Consider the following 18883-nt stretch of genomic DNA (forward strand, 5'->3'; position numbering starts at 1 on the left):
TTTTCATGTCAAGGACCCCCAAATTGATGTATGTATTTGGCTGTGAAGTGTGGACACTCATTTGAAAAGATTTTGTGCCAGAGACCCCTATATAAAGGATTTTACACAATGTGTAAACATTCTTAAATAAAAAGATGATCTAAAACCTCTCTACGTGTCACATTGCTACGCATTGTGAGCTTGAAAATCAGCTTTTTCAAACAGGCGAAAAATAAAATAGGGCATATGTGTTTAAGACGGCCATCCCACCCATGACCCAAAATTGCATTATCAAACAATAAGAGCCAGATGCAGGATGAAAGTGATAAAAAAAATTCTGGGGACCCGCTGGAATCCCCTCAAAGACTACTGGGGGTTCCCAGACCCCACTTTGAGAGGACAACATGGCACAGGTCCCAGCTCTTGCCCCTCTTAATTGTTACTGAAACATGTAGTTCCTGATTCCTGAGAAATGATCAAATGCAAGGTGCGGATCAATTAAGTTAATTAGATATGATAAACAACAATGCATTCTAAACATATGTGGTTTGGATTATTATGAGGCACGGAAGTGGAGTAGAGACCAGGGTTTACCCTGAAAACATATTTGTCACACGTGGCCCTGCCTCTGTATGAATCTGTACACATGAGTGATTCCATCCCCCCTCCTCCCCCCCACAGTGCCCTGAACATTTACCTACCCATCAGGCAGTTCTTCTATGACATCATCCACCCCGAGTTCAGTCCTGTGTGTGATGTCTATGCCCTCATGTTTCTCATTGATGTTGTCAACTTCATTGTCACCATATATGGATACTCTGCTTTTGGGGTAAGAATCAATATGTTTCTGTTAAAGCTACCCAAGAACATACTGTGTACGCATACACATCACATATTTATGTTTTTGTATGTGTGGTAAATGGTAAATGGTGCATTTATATAGCACCTCTATCCAAGGCGCTTTACAGAGATTGTGCATTACATTCACCCATTCACACACACATTCATACACTGATGGCGGCGGAAACCATGCAAGGCACCAACCAGCACATCAGGAGCAGTTAGGGGTTCAGTGTCTTGCTCAAGGACACTTCAACACTGACTCTGGGGGAGCCCGGGTTCGTACTGGCAACCTTGCGGTTACCATACCATTGAGGGCGAACGTTTAAGGCGAGCATTCCGGATACCGATGCAGACATTTGTGTATAAGAGAGAAACACACATGACCATGCTCTGGTTGTACGACTGTACAGCCTGTAAATAAGATAAGAGAAACCCAACAGCTGCGCTGTTTGTGAAACAATCATCTAAAATGATCTGAAACCCTTTACTTGTAGTTTTTGCTCAAACTTTCATCTTTCCTGCCTTGATCTCCTCAAAATCTCTTCTTCCCTTTCTTGTATTTCTTGGGGAAAAATGACACGATAGGAACTATGCACAAAAACAAATTACACCCACGTTTTACTTGTAAAACGGTGATGTGTCGATAAAGTTGATTCTGATTCTGAATTCTCTTTTTTTCTCGCTCTCTCTGTCTCCTATTATCACTGCTTTTTTAAAATCTTTATCTTCCTATAGAAAAACAGTGCAACAGTGGACATCTCAGAGTCCCTGGGTGACGACCAGGTGCCCGAGGCCTTCCTGGTGATGCTGCTGATGCAGTTTGCGACCATGATTGTCGACCGGGCCCTTTACCTGAAGAAGACCCTGATGGGGAAGTGTGTGTTCCAGGTGGTCCTGGTGTTTGGCATACACTTCTGGATGTTCTTCATCCTGCCTGGAGTCACTGAGAGGTCAGGGGCTCATCATTTCATGGAGTGATATGGTCTTTATTTAAATTAAGTGATGTCGGAATGCTGAAGAGAAACAGAACAGAAGAAAGAGAAATGCATACCGATAGCTGAATCATTGAAATGTTCCTAGTTTTGATTCTGGCTAGTAGAGACCCTCCGTTCTGTCCTTTTTTCTTTCTTTTTTTTATGAATTCTACAAATGCACCCTATCTTGGCAAGCCAGTACCATTCCATTTGAAATGGTATTGAAATGTAGCTTTATTGGAAATGGGTTTTAATCCTTCTGGGCTCCATACCAGGAATTATATTTGGCTGCATCTTATACTTAGACACTACATTTCCATGAATCCCCAGTAATGGCTTGGATATGATATAATGTTATCCAGAAATATTACTACTTTGTGATTCTTAAAGGAATAAGGGTGCATTACTTTTACATCATATTGCATCATTTGCATGGAACATAATTGTGTCTGTGTGTGGGAGGGAGGATTAATCTCTTTAACAAGGAGGACAACCCCGTCACATCCATCTTAAAGTCAAGTCCAAATGAATGATTCCTAACTCAATGAATTGTAACTTGCAACAGAATCCTAAAACTGTGGTTTGCAACGATTTAAAACACACCCAGGTGCCGACCTGCAACGGGGTAATTCAGACCGTTGCAACTTTTCTCTGCAACATTTTGCAACGATTTCATCATGTGATGTGTACTAGGCTTAACAATTTAATGATTGCATTACTGACTGATTAAATCTTCTCTAACAATGTCTTTGTTTCTCTTTCTTCAGGAGGTTCAATAACAATCATATAGCCCAGATTTGGTACTTTGTCAAGTGTATCTACTTTGGCCTGTCTGCTTATCAAATCAAAAGTGGCTACCCCAAATGTGTGCTGGGAAACTTCCTCACTAAGAACTTTAACTACATGAACCTCTTCCTCTTCCAAGGGTACGGTCAGTTTGTGACTTTTCTCATTTTGGCAATTATTCCCCAAATAAATGTCTAATCTATATATATATTATTATGTTTTTCTTCTTACCCTCAGGTTCCGCTTGGTGCCCTTCCTGACAGAGCTAAGGGCAGTGATGGACTGGGTTTGGACGGACACCACACTGTCTCTGTCCAGTTGGATCTGTATAGAAGACATCTATGCCAATATATTCATTCTGAAGTGTTGGAGGGAGTCTGAGAATGTAAGTATAACAATAACTGGTAATAGTGTAACTTTCAAACAGTGTCAAAGCAAGCAAGCACACTAACAGTAATCACAACTTTTGCTTCTGAATTATTTCACTTGGTTGTAATACCTAATTTATCATATAACTACATTAATAAATGATTCATGTATATTATATTATATATTATATAGAAACTATATTATTAATAATAATATAGTTTCTATATTATATAATATATATATACTAATATAGCTTCTTCGCCTGGAAAGGAGCCAGCTTAGGTGGTTCGGGCATCTGGTTAGGATGCCTCTCGGGCGTCTCCCTAGGGAGGTCCTAGAGGCACGTCCCACTGGGAGGAGACCCCGGGGCAGACCAAGGCGTAGTTGGAGGAAACAAATTGACTCACTGGCCTTGGAACGTCTCGGGATCCCACAGGAGGAAGTCACTAATGTTGCTCTGGAGAGGGAAGTATGGAGCTCTCTGGTGGAGCTGTTTCCCCCGTGACCCGACTACGGATAAGCGGTTGAAGATGGATAATATAGTTTTAATGTTATTTATATCGCAGTTATTCAAAGTTTGGCCTTATTTTCCCCTTAGAAATACCCCCACCCTCCAGGAACGAAGAAGAAGAAAGTGGTGAAGTATGGTATGGGAGGGTTCATCATCTTCGCCCTCATTGGCATCATCTGGTTTCCCCTACTCTTCATGTCACTGATCAACAAGGCGGCTGGGGTGAACAATCAGCCATTAGATGTCTCCATTGAGCTCAGCATTTCAGGATATGCGGTCAGGAGATTTAGAATTTGGTGTCACGTTTACAGTATGGCAATGAGAGTATTATTGGTACAAGTATTATTGGTATTTGTAAATGTGTGTGTGTGTGTGTGTGTGTGTGTGTGTGTGTGTGTGTGTGTGTGTGTGTGTGTGTGTGTGTGTGCGTGCGTGTGTGTGTGTGTGTGTGTGTGTGCGTGCGTGTGTGTGTGTGTGTGTGTGTGTGCGTGCGTGCGTCTCCACAGCCTCTATTCACCATGACTGCTCAGGGGCAGAATTTGATTCCATACACAAAGGCTGGCTACAACCAACTCGTCAATACCTATGCTACCCACCCAGTAACTATCAAAATCTTAATTTGATAACTGGATCAAATGTATTGTTCTTGGTAATTTGTCATTAAAGTTGTATTTCCCTCAGGATGTCAGACTGGGGAGATGTCAGTAATTGCTTTTGATAGAGATATACTGTAACTACAATGTTGAACATTTTCTGTTTTGTTCATTTTAGTAAGTCACTACGTCTTTGAGTAAGTATTTCTATCCATACATTCATCTAATTATCCATTCCCCTCCAGTCTGCTGTGGAGTTCATTCAGAACTATGAGGCGGAGGACCTTCTAGTTGCTAGGATAAAGAGCGATGCAAGTCTTCTGTGGAGCATCAGCCCTGCCAGCCGAGAAGCTATGACCCAAGAGCTTAAAAACTCCTCTCACATTGACATCACCCTGCGATGGATACTACTCAGGTGTGTGTGTAGTGTATGTGTGTTGTTCATCATCAGATGTCCAGCTCCTTAGCGTACTCCTGCTCCCCACACTCACATGCTGCTCTGTCCGCCAGGCCCCACTTCCTCATTAATGTTTTGAATCCGAGCCCAGTTCGCAGGCAGCTCAGCAGGGTCCATTGCCGGCATGGTAGTTCCTCTCCTTTAATGCCACAGTGCCACCTCTTGTGTCCTGGATGTAACAGTGGATGCGTGTTGGCCCGGCCAACTCCCACTCCTGCTTCGTGTTTATTTGTTTGTGTGTGTGTGTCTTTAGTGGAAGTCTTCACAAAACCCACTCCTGCACAATTCTAATACTCTTTGTAAACCTCATCATCTATATCTTCACCTGTTCCTCCAACGTTATTTTATTTTTTATTTTTCTTGCCACAACTAGCACCTCCCTCTCGGAATGTGCATGCATAATAATAATAACGTTGTCCATTGTGGTTCAGCCATACATTTCTAGGTTTTGACCTGGTCTATATTCATATACCCCCAAGGGATGCAACCAACAATCCAATGCATGCAGAGACGTCAGGAGAAAACACAGTGGAATACAATGATGACGTTTTGAGGGACAGCTTGGTTAACATGCTCAAAGGGACCAGCAGCAGCCCTGTGTGAGTAACAATCAGTACAAAAACTGCATGATTTCATTAACCACAGCACTTAAACAATATACTTAGTCGCCCAGAGTTCACTTCTACACCTAACCTTTATGCCTAAAATAACTAATTTCATGCAACAGTGAGCATGTAGATCTGCTATTGACTCATTAAAATATTTTGAATAAAGAGACTGTGATACTGCAACCCTCATAATTTGAAGTAGAGCCATCAAACAAAGGGCTGAATATACCGTATACTAAAGTCTAGCATCTGAATTCAATTGTAGGTACTACCTTTATGGGAAAGTTGCATACGTAGTTAAAACTGAGCATTCAAGCAGTTTCGGAAAATATTTATGGTCTTGCACTGTCCTGCAGGATCCTCCATAATCTGTTGCCAAAGTTCATCAAGGGAGCCAAAGGACCTGAAGCCAAAATGGCCAAAAGAATGTCAGTCGGTTAGTCACCCTTTACCAAATTAATTAATTCTCTTACTTGGTTGGAAAATGTTTACATGCTTGTTTATGGTCCGTAAAGTAATCTTGTTACACAAAGAAATTAATATCGCGAAGTATAAATTTTGTTCAATATCTTCCCCTCAGAACATTCAGACCGCCCTGAAGACATCCAGGCATTTGCGTTCTTCAGGCCCATGTCAATCAGACTTCAGCCGGCCAATGGGGTTGCACAGGATGATGGAAACCAGTGGTGGGTGGTGGAAGAGTGTTCTGCTGGTCCCGCCCTCACCAAAAACAGCTGCCACAATATAGACATAGTGTTTCTCAATAATAAAGTCAGTCCTCCTAGTTTGGGCTTCCTGGCTGGACATGGGTAAGCAACACATCATAGCAACTCTTATATTATACATTTTATACCATTAGGAATTGCTATTGTAAATATAATTTTGTAGTGAGACGCTTATGTTTTTTTTACCTGCTCCGTCTCTCCCCCACAACAGTATTGTAGGCCTGTACATGTCCGTGGTGCTGGTTATAGGGAAGTTCATCAGGGAATTCTTCAATGGGATCTCCAGGTCCATCATGTTCGAGGAGCTGCCGTGCGTGGACCGTGTCCTGAAGCTCTGCACAGACATCTTTGTGGTACGAGAGATGGGAGAGATGGAACTGGAGGAGACGATGTGCGAGAAAGTCATCTTCCTCTATCGATCACCAGAGACCATGATCAAGATGACCAGAGAGAAGAAAGACAGCTAGGGGATGAGCAGTTTTACATAGCTTTAGGTTCCCCTAATGAGAAGTGAAGTTATACATTTGTTTGGACAGGACCAGGTTAGGGACTCTTGAAGCCATGTTTCCTCAGGTACCCAGTACAATTCACATCAGTTGGAAAGAATTGCATTTTAAAAACCGAATAGCAATTAAAGCACTTGTAGGATTCACTCCATTTTACTTTAAAGGCAAAAAATGTGTGCAGTATTCCCAAAAATCCCTGATTATGTTGATTAATGGTATATCACTCAATTTGGCTGACTCGACTTAACATTGAATTGATTTGGTTCATCCCCCTTTCCACTTTTAGTTTGTGCACCCAGTAAGTTACAGTAATTGTGGCAACCCCATATGGCTTCAAGAATCAACTACCTATAGTTATCCATGTTGAGGCAATGCAGTTGCCCCTTTAAAAATGCATGCGTTTCTAATTAAGTTTTTGATTCAAGTTTACAAAAGCCTATCTGCCATCATATTCCGATTCCATCCAGAAACATTTTCAAGGACCTATTCACATTGCCATGTAAATACCATTTTCTGTTGCTGATGTATCCTACAACATTGTTTAATTTATACCAAAAATAAAATGTTTTAATGATCTATTCTATAATGTCTTACTGCATTCAAAAAACTAATTAGACCAGAAAACTTTTCCAATTTTCATTTTTTAATACATTTATTAATTACAAATAAGGGAAATAATTGTTTCAATTTGTATTGGATTAAGATCCCCAGTCCCAACAGCTCTTTTTGATGTCATCGAGTCTTTAAGGTGACCACATTGGTGTGGCGGGGTCCGGGGTCCTCATTCCACTGAAACGACTTATGTACACCATGGTCTCAGATCCTGAACAGAGGGTGAGAAAACATCATTTGACAGTATTCTCAGTACAGATTCATACTGCGTTTTCTACATTGCTCAATGGCCGTAGTTGGTTGATTTAAACTTGATTACATTAACCTGAGTGTCAGCTAAACTGGCCACAAGGTGGCCATGTAAGAAGTTCTTGAACATAGCCAATCTGAACCGTTGAGTAATGCGGCCTGGCCGCAAGATAGAAATAAAGACTTGGGGCCAAGCTTTAACACTAAAATACCAACTAAAATGCAGTGACTTAGCTTGGTGTAAATCTTCATACCACCACCCTCTGACTTAGGTGCGTCACCCGTTCAAAACATATCAAAATAAAGGGAATGAATGAAGGCTGGATAGCCAAAACGTTTGTCCATTTTTTCAAACTATATTTGAACTGCGACCACTACCCTTTATTTTGATATGTTAAGCTGGGTGTCCCACATCTTATCTGATGGAGAAATTAAACTAATGTAATTTGGCATACACATTACAACATTTACTAAAAGACAATGCATCTATGTCTAATGCCATTGGTGCCATTGTGCCAACCTCACAAGGGCAGATGCAAAGATACAGTCTACTATTCATTGTCAACGGAAGCCAGTGACATGAAGATACAAAGATGCATCCGACATTTATAGCTCTGCAAAAGCTACAAATTGAAGCTGAGCTGGCAATGACACACGTCGCTACAGACGCACAGCACACTTGATATCACGACCGTGTGAGCAACAGATTTTACAAAGCAACAAAATATACTGTGATCTTTGCATCTTCCCATTATCCCATGTCTGTGCACTGAACTGAGAGCGTGGAGTTGTTTTATATGCCGTACAATGTCAATAATGTCCTGGCTGTAAAATCTGGAAACGAATTGATGCTGAATGTATTTCGTTTCAAGAAGAAAGCCTAATTTAAATGTATGATTCCAAACTATCATTTAGCTGGGGACCCCCTGGAACTTCCTCAAGGACCTCTGTGGGTCCCCAGAACCCACTTTGGGAACCATTGCTATATTCAGTAGTGAGCCTGGGGCACTGGGGTTAGTACAGAATGGGTTAGGACACTCAACGAGTCAGGAGATGTGATCATGTAAATGTCAATGTATCATAATAAAATCAGACCCGTCTGAAGTGAGTGGTACTGTACTGTACTCCCTCTTGCCTGTGTTAGGCTGTGCAACAGTGACACCTGGTGGTGAACAAACACTATATATTTCGTGCTCAGACCCAGCCAGCCACCCACACACACACAGCTTTCTATAAGAGTGGTTGCACCACTAAGTGAGCCTACTACTACTACTACTACAACTACTTCACTTACATGCGGTTCACGGTCGACTGGACGTCCTTCAGGGCTTCTTAACTAAATGTATGGTTATTTCAGTGACATTAGTTACTATAGTTTTAGTAATAAAATTCAGACACATTACCATAAAATTCAGACAAATTGACATACTAATACAACAGGCTGGTCAGGTCATGCCAGCTAACATACTGTAGGCCAGTGGTTCCCACATTTTTTCCACACCCAAATAGACAATAATTAGCCTGCGGACCCCCGTTTGAAAAAGATATGCCAAGGACCTCCATAAGAGAAGTTTTTACAGCTCTAGCAGTGATTCTCAACCCAAAGGACCCCCAGTTTGACATGCATTAGGCTACAGTACAGACCCCCATTTAATGGCATTTCTACCTCTGGGCCCACCAATTTATATTGTAGGCCTATAATCAATGTTAATTTAACTATAAGATAAGAGTCTAACCAAATTAACCCCACACTCTCAGAGTTACAGACCTATAAGGGTCCATTTGGTTCCAAACTATCATTTAGCCAGACCCCCTGGAACTAAGGACCACTTTTAGTGAGCCTGGGGCACTGGAGTTAGTACAGAGAATGGGTTAGGCCACTCAACGAGTCAGGAGATGTTATGTATATGTCAATGTATCATAAAATAGCCTGCTACTACACTTACATGCGACAGGCTTGGCAACCGTGCCCACTTTCACGGTTGACTCTGCGGCCTTCATGGCTTCGGCTTTGACCGCTGGCTTCATGGCTCCGCGCACCGCATTGGCGCAGATGGAAGAGAAGCGAATGTAGCTGAGGAAGACAAGAACAACATGATGAATCAACTATCAAACAAACACGCTGCAACGTACGGAGTCAAAGATGACATGAACCCTTGTACTGTTGTATGCATTCATATGATCAAATCGTGTAATGTATGCCCAGTATGCAAGAGCACGGGCTGGAAAGCTAACGATCGCTAGCAAGGTTCCTACTTATGTAAACAGCTTTGCCTAGAATCTCCCAAAAATAGGTACACATTTGAAAAGATCAGTGATTGAAGTCGGATATTTTATTATCAATATGTAATTGAAGATAAAGACATAGCTAAGTATAATAAATATATATTTAAATTTCACCTGAGGCCAGCTTGTCTCCAGTATGCAACCATCTTGACTGTTGTTGTAGTAGCTTACTAGCTTCAAGGACAGGTCGGATTCGGATATGTGCGCGGTGACGTCAAATGACTCGTCTGTATTCCCTTTCCTCTGCTGCGCCGGGGCAGGTCCCAGCCAATAAGAACACGCCTAGATCAAGATTGACAGTATTATTTATAATATGTCCCGCCCCCATATTAGCTGACAGCTCTCACACGGCCCCATTTTTAGTTTTCATAATCAGTTTATTTATTAATTGATTGATTAGTCATAACAAAATTCCACCTCCACATGCCCTCGCCTGCACAACCAGGCCAGGGAGGCATGTGCAGATATTCATATTTTATAATGTCTTGAATTAAATAATGTTTAAAGTGTTTCCAGAACACCAAACCGTATTCTGAATACTGTCAAATACGAAATTAGAATTCAAATGGCCATAAAATACACGGACCCTTAAATTACTCCGTTCATTTTTGACAGCTACTGATATTCATTTCACAAGCTAAGGAAGCTAAATCCATACGGAACAGCGCCCCCTGCAGTTGAATGGAGAATCATTCGCAGAAAGAGTGTGGTGAACGAACCAGAAACAAGCTAGCTAACCTTCCTTCCTTCCAAGCTGCGGTCACGCTGCTATCAGTCACCCTGCCTCGCCGGGCTCCCGAGCTCTGACAGAAAGGCCATTCACAATGAAGATCTGGTCGTCAGAACACACATTCAAGTACGTAATTTAACATCTAATACTACTTTTACACAAGAACATGTATTATTATGTTGATGTCCAAAAAAAGCCATCACAGTTTCAAGCAGTTCAGTTATGTGCGCGTGTGTGTGTTTACTGTGTTTTACCGCTATAAACTAACTGCTTGGCCAGCTCGGAGTCGTCGCTAGCAGTTAGCTCTTCCGTAGCCTAGTGGTTAGATAATGTAATATAATAGCGGCTGTTTGCCAAACAGTACAGTACAATCTCGAGCTTTTAACAGACTATTTGTTTTGTACTATTGTAGCAGGCATTCGATTTCCAGAACATTCAATACACTAATGGTAACTAGGGTACACAGGATGGCCTTTGTTGTGCAAATAGCGAGAGCAGTTGAAACTGCGGACTTAACGGTACCAAAAGCGGCTATGAATTAACATAACGTTATACGTTAGGCTTTATAACGAGCCAAGTCATTCCAGTCAAATTGTAGTACTTTTCTGCCAGACAGTAAGTCACATTATTGACGTGTATTTTAGTAATGTTCTAAAATTGGGTCAAGAAGACTATCATATATATATTTAATCGAAATGTCAAAATCGATAAAATACGTCTGTCTATAATCTTGATCTAAGGCTAGTAATGTTCTGAATGACAGGAGGAGCAGGACGATTCGTGTAGCCTACCGATTCTGTGTGTGTGAACCCTGCTTACATAACATTTTGAACATACAGTACCATCTACTGACTCAGGCTCCAGTCCAGACATTGGAATTACACTGATCCTGTTTCATGGTCATGCTGGTCATTACTGTTTGTCAATAGACCACTGTTATGTAACCCTGATAAAAATCCAATTGAGTTTTTCAACCTAATGCAATTTTTAAGGCTGGATCAGAGTCAATGCAATGTCAATGGGGTGTTTTTTTTTTATGTCTACCACATTGGAATAACATTGAATAGCTTGTGATACTGTCTGATATCTAGCTCTCACTTGCTTTTATGTTTTAACATTGTGTGTGCATGTTTTTGAAAGCCCTAAAAGTTTAAAACCTTAAATTATTATTTGGGAGATGAGGGTTTGACATGGTCGAAGTTGAAGTTGGCTTTCTTGATTGCTGAACTCGATGTGTACAGTACACACACGCAAGTGACGCAACTATACAGGGCATTCTGTCATCTTCTCATCGCAGTGCACATGCTGCTACATTTGGCAAGCAGTGCCAGGTTTTGTTGTTAGAGAGGCTGTCCTTTGCAAGGTCACAGGTTTAATTCCCTTGACACCGTGCCTGTCCCTGTCAGTGTCCTTGAGCAAGACACACTACATCATGGGCATGTGATGTGTAACATTGTGTTATTTTGATTGGATTCAATCATTTGAGATAAGTATACCATTTCCAAAATATCCCTGTTGACTTTGTTGTTCCTTTTATCTCTTTAGCTTGTTGGAAGCCGGTAACAATGTTCATTTAGCTAACACTCTTATCAGCAGCGTACACCATTATATTTTATTATGTTAATTTTCTTGTCAACAGCCACCCCTGGGAGACGGTGACCAAGGCAGCGATGCAGAAGTACCCAAACCCCATGAACCCCGGCGTGTTTGGTGTGGATGTTCTGGACAGAGGGGTGGACACAGCCGGGCGGTTACACAGCACTAGACTGCTCAGCACAGAGTGGGGGCTGCCCTTCATGGCCAAATCTGTAAGTTGATTTAGAAATGATCCATTAGAGAATTCCAAATTCTACAGAATGCAGAATCTACAGACATGGTGCTTGTGCCAATGTGCCGGCCTGCTAAAGTATGGAATTGGTGATATCTTAGAGCTCGAAAGTTATGGGAAATTATGGAAGTTTTGCTCTTAATATTACACACAAAAAAGGTCGCAAAGCACAGACGGATGCTTATTTGAAAAAGTTTTAATAAGCATTAAGCATTTCGTGTTTATTCATTGAAGTGGGATGCTGAAACACAAAAGATCAAAGTCCCATCAATAACACATGTTTTAGTAACTCAAGTTACTAAAGCACACAGTAGCGAAGACAGTGTGCGGACAATGTGGGTCTCTTCTCCTTCTTACCGGCTGGGGCTGCTCCACCAGCACACCTGTTGTTAACCTTCTATTGTTGTTAACCTTCTATAAGTATTTATTAACAGTTTGCAAAATTACAGTACATTTCAAGCACAACTCAATACAAAAACTGTTAACTGTGAGTGGACGACACCATAAAGCATTACACTTGTTTACAAGAGGGTTCACCGTATTCAATTCATCATAACATTAGAGACGTACAAATATACACTTATATAGCCAAAAACAGGAAATCATCATAAGGGGGGGGATTCAGATTTTATGGGGGCCAGTTTCGAATTGCAGCCGTCTGTAGTTGCCCTTTGAGAGCGGTTTTGAAGGAGTCAAGGGATTCACAGGTCTTAATGAAAGTTGGTAGGGCGTTCCACATTTTTGTGGCATAGGAGCGAAATGAATTTAGTCTAGAACATGTTTTATTTATTATTGTGAAAGTTATCCCCCAAATGTAAATTATTAATTATTTAAATAATTTGCTTTTTTTTCTTATTTTTTTTAAACATAATTTCCTCTACAAAGTCCTAGTAGTACAAGTAGTAGTAAGGTTGAATCTCTTTTTTGCAAGTAGTAGTATATATCCGGGTGTTAAAGGGTTAAGGAAGTATTTAGAGGTACATGGGACATGGGTACATGGTATCTACTATCTTGGTGGTGTATCGAATCTTGTGGACCAAACCCATTGCAAGATGCTGTACTGTTGTCGTCAACCCTAAGCCATTCCAGCCTGTCAAAGTTGGCAGGGGTGTGGGGGGTGAGGCCCAGTAGTAGCCTGACCAATTTGACCAGACTATCGGGTGTCAGAAAGTAGATGTCTTGGAAAATAAGTTATTCTGGAAGGAATATAGAATATCTACAGAATTCTCAAATTTCTAAGAATAATCTAGTGTCAAGATGACAGTAAAGGTACACTGCATCAGATTCAAGTTTTAGAATTACTTTGTTACTCAAAGAGGATTCATTGTTCCTTTTAATTATTTCCTATTCTTAATTGTATTCAGAGGTCTCGCTCTGTGGCTTATACAATGTCACAGATTGCTTTTCTGAATGGTAAAGGTTGGTTTATTAAATTGTTTAAGTATTATTAGAGTTGACGAAGAGAAATGACATGAGACTTCTCTCTTGTTGGATATTTTTGTGACTGGCAGCTGTGTGTGAACTCATAACCTTTACAGAAGGTCATATTTGATGTATGGGCTGGAGTCGTGACCTATTCTAAATGTTTACCTGAACTGTGAAATTATTTGATTTCAAAACACCAGATGAAATGTAACCTGGTGTTTCTTGATCATTTTCAGTCTCTTTCCATAACCAATGCAAAAGTCGAAGCGTGTGTTTGTTTGGTACACAGCTTCACTCATGCAAAAGTGCACACGCGTTACGGGGAACATTGGTGTTGCCCTCCACCTTTTTAGTGTTTTTTTCCCCCTCCTTTGGACAAATAAGGATGTTCTTTGATAGAAGTATTTTCTCTTCCTTTCCTATAGATCATTGGTGTAACAAGAACATGCACTTATGTCCAGGAACATTCAGTGGTGGACCCCAAAGAGAAGACCTTTGAGCTGAAATCAACAAATGTAAGTTTAACTTGCTTGGATTGTTGACGTGTGTCCTGTGCTGTGCCAAAGATTGTCCTCTGAGTATGTGACTAAAATAAAGTCAGTTTGACACCGTTGTCGTGCACCACATTATTTATTACTGTAGGGTTTATGTACACTTTCCTTTGTCCATTCAGATCTCCTTCACTAACGTGGTATCTGTAGATGAGAAGTTGACATATAAGCCACATCCGCAGGACCCTGAAAAGTAAGTGATTTGTTTGATTCCTTTCAATTAGCCATTGGTCATAAATAAAGTTACGTGTCTGTGGTGAAGACAGACCAGTGCCTTCCCCACTTGTGCCATTTCATCTACATGTACACTATGTTTAGTTATAAATTGGGTAGTTGATTTAGGTTGGTGCTCACTATTAAATGTGTCCAGTTGACGCAAGGAATGTCAAACGCTCCCTGGATTATAACTGGCTGCCTGAAAACCCACCCCTGTGTCCCGCCTGCCTGTCCTTGCGGGCCAGGGCAATCATTACATAACAATGTATTTAAATATCCATTCACTGGAATTGCTCAAATGTTGGTACAAATTTCATAAACTGTTTGATTTGGGTGTGATTGCTGACATCATTATGGATGTATGGTAAGGGTGCAACAGATCAAAGTAAAGGATTTCATCGATTCATACATTTATAATTTCATAAACAATTGATTAATTTTAATCAATCCCTATTTTGGGGATGTTATTATAGGTAAAATGTTAAAAATCAACAAAATACTGAGATTTCAAAATCAACAAAATATTGAAATTTCCCCATCTACAAGCTTTGTTATTTGCACGACACCAATGTGCAGCGAAGTGGTTAAGTGGTTTATTGATTTGTTGGTATATAACATTGGAGAAAAAAAGTAATTTATAAAATAATTGTTTAAGAAAATACATAGTTGCGGCCCTAATGGTTGGTTTTGTTTGCATGTCTCAGGACGGTGCTGACCCAGGAGGCTATGATCACTGTTAAAGGAATCAGTCTAAGTAGCTACCTAGAGGGACTCATGGCAAAGACCATCTCTGTTAATGCCTGCAAGGTAAGTCTACCTTTACATGTCCTCCCTCTGTCAAAAAAGTTTCGCCAAAAAAGTGCTACATTTCCAAATCGATTTGAAAGATAAAGTTAACACTGAACTTATCCACATAAACTATAGATTCAAATAACTTTTTTGTGTGTAACTAAATGTGGGAAAAGGCTGCACTCTGCAGTCTACTTGAATTAATACTTTGTTGACTGCTACAGTACATTAGTCAAGTGACTAATGTCCTAGTTTTTCTTTTGTCACAGCTTGTTAGTGTAGCTGCACTGTGCAAAGTGTGCATACCGGTATTATGTGCACAGTGTAGACATATGTGTGGCATCACTACTGTAGTGGCTGTTTGATACTGCAGTTCTTAATCCTAATCCTCTATTCTCAACATAGTCCATAAATGAAGTCTGGAGATCAGTCGGTTGGAAGTTGTGAAACAAAGTTGTTGAATGCACCCGAGAGCAGACACTGACAGACGGCTACTACGGTGCTAGTAAAATAGTCTATGGCTTGATGTCTTTTTCAACAACTACATGAAGAGACGTCATTAAATAATTTAAGACATTATAATAACTACTGGTATCATATCATATTTAATGTTAAAGACTCCATTGGAGTGCCACATGCCACATATAGGCTCTGGCCTGACAGCGTGTCGCGTGTTCCAGTCCCGTTCATGATGACCTTTGCTGCATGTCTCTCCCCTTCTCTCTCCCCTTCTTTCCTGTCAATCTCCACTTGAAAGTATCAATAAAGGCAGAAAAGCCAAAAACTAATCTTAAAAATCCACTGCCGGGGATTGCAGCCGGACGTTTTGTGTTGAACAATGCCGAAATTCACACCAGTGAACCGGAAGTATTAATCAGACATTTCTGTGCCAGTGCTGGACACTCGCTTTCATCTGAAGCACCAATATAGTAACAGATTTATTTTTTATTGAGCTCCTAACACCGCCGAAGCAAGCATTGCCTTGTCTAGCAACGGGGAAGCTATACCACTCGGAAGATCGAAGAGAGGCTATTCTGGATTAAAAGAAATCAAAGAAAGACAAGAATCTAAATCCATTGTCCCATGAAATAGTTGGAGAATGAGCGCCGGTTGCTTCAGTGATTTTACAGACCATTTTGACCTTAAAGAAAACCAGGAGTTGATGCTTAGGTTAAAGATACGGCATAGGCTATGCTTAGTTTAGTTTCATAGAAAATCTGACAGCTGTTTGAATGAGACGAGCCACGGGTGTGTGCACAGTGAGCTCTATCTCCTCTCGGCCAGCCTGCTGCTACCCGACGGTCGAAAGCCGACCGTATAAGGCAGAGGTTGCTTTCTCAGCTTTCTACGCTTCCCTACAACTTCCGACCCGACGCAACGGTGTACCCACCGCCCATTCAACAGATTTCCAACAACCGCCGCCAACGTCGGTGCGGTCGAGAGCTACCGTAAGTCTTAAAACTAGTAATCACGTAACAGTAGTCGCCTGCTATCTTGTCTGTCTATCTCAGGGTCGTGAGGCGATGGAGTGGGTCATCAGGCGATTAAACACAGAAATTGAAGAGTTTGCAGCAACAGCCCGTGGCACAATGCGTGCTCCCATGGCAGCGGCTGTGGCAGACAAATGATTACCTGCTACGCCATATTCAGACCCAGATGGACCTTTTAGACATGTTTTACGGTAAAAGGGGGAACCTCACCTTGTATGCCAGCACAGCTACTCCCTGTCTCTCATGTGTCACATGAGATCACTCTTTCTCCTTTTTCTTTAGTCCCTGCCTTTGTTTTTGATACTTCGGCAGAAAGGAGAGACCTGAGTTGTGATTACAATGTTAAACTAACAGGGTTGAAAAGGACTGCACCTAAATCTCATGGGATTTGTAGTTTTATGATGTAAATGCTCTCTTTATTTAACTCACACCGTGCCTCCACATCATGCCATTGTTTCTCTTCTCCCTTTTTTGTCTTGACTTTTCCTCATGTGTCAACTTGTCTTGTTTTACCGTTATTGTAATAGTCTCTACTCATTGTTTTCTAGTCTGAAGCAAGCTGTTCATTGAAGAACGTGACGGCACAAAGGTGAAATTCAGTTGAATCTGAGTCCTATCTAAACTGCACTCTGCTATCAGTATTGGGCACGCTTGTCTGAAGCACTGGAAGTCTGGCACAGTTTTGAATAGCCTTATGTGCAAAACCTGCCTATCTTGCAAAGTTGCACCATAGACTTAACATCACAAGTAAATGAAGGCATTCTGGGTAATGTATGGCTCAGAACTGAACTGAAAATCACATTGGGTCACATCACAAGCAATGCACTATAGAGATCTCTCATCATCTCTGCATTGTCTAGTGGGTAGAAATATTTCTAGAAAGAATTGGAAATGGGAACATGTATTGTTTTGTTCTCATTAACTTGCGATGTGGTGTAAAGTTACTGTTACATATTCAAGAATGTGAATAACTGAATGTTGTTTACTTAAACTTATTGTTACACTTTTTCCATCACACCTAAGTTATAGAAGACACTTGTCTTGCCATTTTGAATGGAGCAGAACTGCTGAAGACAATTGAAACCCTTATTTGTGACTTCCTTAGTTTCCTGGTTCCAATCCACAATTCAACATAGGGAAAATGTACAAGTAAAGTAGGTATTTGGACAATTGGAACTGTCCCAGACTTGAGATCGGCATCACTTTGTGTCTGTACTGTGCAGAATAGCTTGATAATGTGCAGTTAGTATCTTGTTAGGAAACCGTTTTCTAAAACAGTGGCCTTGTAAAGTCTTCAGTAAGATCTTGGTTATAGGATACATATTACTGGTATTTTTCATTAACTTCCATGGAACCTCATGGACACTTCTAGATACATATTGATGATATATACAGTACACTCCTTTTATAAACCAGTAACCCAGCTCTGTTCTGTTCATCCTGCTTATGTACAGTAAACATTCATGTTTAACTGTTGACCATACATTGCCACGGTTATATTAGGTTTGTGTCCTGAAACAAATTCAGGTAGCCAGCCGATCAAGCTAGCGACCTGAAACAGTCTTGTTTCATTAATGAAGAGTGATGCTATGCTGTATGCTACACGGAACATTTTGGAAAACAGACTTTACAGTATAGAGTTATTTATATTTTGATGGAGTTACACATTCCGAGAATGTCAAACTGTTACGGAAATTATTAGAAGAAAGTGGAAGAAGAAAAAAGTGCATAAACTGAAATAATTTCCAAATAAAGAGATGTCATTGTTCCATGAACCCAAATGTTTTTCAAATAAAACATTAACATTTTGTCAAAGAATGTTGCGTATAAATTACAGATTTGAATGTCATGCTTTGCTGCTTACAGTCAGACATCCCACTCACACTCAGAGTCGCCCCTTGACACCTGAATAACGCTACACACCCCTGGCTAAATGTAGATTATTGAGCACATGGTTTACTTAGGCTACTTCTATAGTATTTTAGCTTCTCATGTCAAAATTAGATATGACAATTAGTTATTCTAATGTCTTGCTATGTGGGGATTGAGACACCCAAGGGAGCTGGTGTTGAGGTGGAAAGCATATAGCTGGAAGGAGATGGCGGGTCAAAATGACTGACAACATGCACTTGTTTTGTACAGTAAAAGTTCAGTTGGAGTTCAGGAATAGATTGATGGAAGGTTAATGGAAAGTATGGAAGTATGGTAAAGGAATGTAGTTATAATCTCAATACACTGTCACTCTCTTGTCTTACGCAAAGGCTTGAACATGGTCACGATCATCATCATTAGTATGGAATCTGCACCTTAGACTTGAGGTCTTTAAAAGAGAGACGTTCGGAGCCATTTATGTCCA

General features: G+C 40.7%; 2 protein-coding genes across 3 annotated transcripts in view; both read left to right on the top strand.

Moving 5' to 3' along the window:
• Positions 1-6312, top strand: part of LOC308315026 (piezo-type mechanosensitive ion channel component 2) — a gene marked incomplete at both ends in the record, with an annotated part of 47661 nt that extends 41349 nt beyond the window's left edge. The window contains 11 exons of the mRNA XM_080762850.1: positions 661-808; positions 1558-1772; positions 2564-2722; positions 2820-2967; positions 3550-3738; positions 3969-4061; positions 4301-4470; positions 4992-5111; positions 5477-5556; positions 5701-5929; positions 6057-6312. Coding sequence (XP_080618976.1) covers positions 661-808; positions 1558-1772; positions 2564-2722; positions 2820-2967; positions 3550-3738; positions 3969-4061; positions 4301-4470; positions 4992-5111; positions 5477-5556; positions 5701-5929; positions 6057-6312 — 1807 coding nt within the window. The remainder of the gene's footprint in view (positions 1-660; positions 809-1557; positions 1773-2563; positions 2723-2819; positions 2968-3549; positions 3739-3968; positions 4062-4300; positions 4471-4991; positions 5112-5476; positions 5557-5700; positions 5930-6056) is intronic.
• Positions 6313-10203: 3891 nt separating this feature from the next.
• LOC308315382 (PRELI domain containing protein 3B-like) lies at positions 10204-18361 on the top strand. 2 transcript variants are annotated; one of them, XM_080763332.1, is made up of 6 exons: positions 10204-10354; positions 11868-12036; positions 13907-13996; positions 14155-14225; positions 14953-15055; positions 16549-18361. In XM_080763332.1, exons 1-6 carry the CDS (start codon positions 10323-10325, stop codon positions 16663-16665), a joined length of 582 nt encoding a protein of 193 aa, XP_080619458.1. In that variant the 5' UTR covers positions 10204-10322; the 3' UTR covers positions 16666-18361. The 2 variants fall into 2 exon arrangements, with proteins under 2 accessions (XP_080619458.1, XP_080619459.1); XM_080763333.1 differs by lacking the exon at positions 16549-18361 and adding an exon at positions 15443-16461.
• Positions 18362-18883: the final 522 nt, after the last annotated feature.

Source organism: Protomyctophum bolini, assembly GCF_963924005.1.
Source record: "Protomyctophum bolini genome assembly, chromosome: 5".
Taxonomy (NCBI): domain Eukaryota; kingdom Metazoa; phylum Chordata; class Actinopteri; order Myctophiformes; family Myctophidae; genus Protomyctophum; species Protomyctophum bolini.

Excerpts from the sequence above, each read along its gene's own strand:
- LOC308315382 (XM_080763332.1), top strand. The coding sequence starts at position 10,323 with ATGAAGATCTGGTCGTCAGAACACACATTCAA. Across the intron at positions 12,037-13,906 it reads TGCCCTTCATGGCCAAATCT|ATCATTGGTGTAACAAGAAC; the intron begins GTAAGTTGATTT and ends CCTTTCCTATAG. Across the intron at positions 14,226-14,952 it reads CATCCGCAGGACCCTGAAAA|GACGGTGCTGACCCAGGAGG; the intron begins GTAAGTGATTTG and ends TGCATGTCTCAG.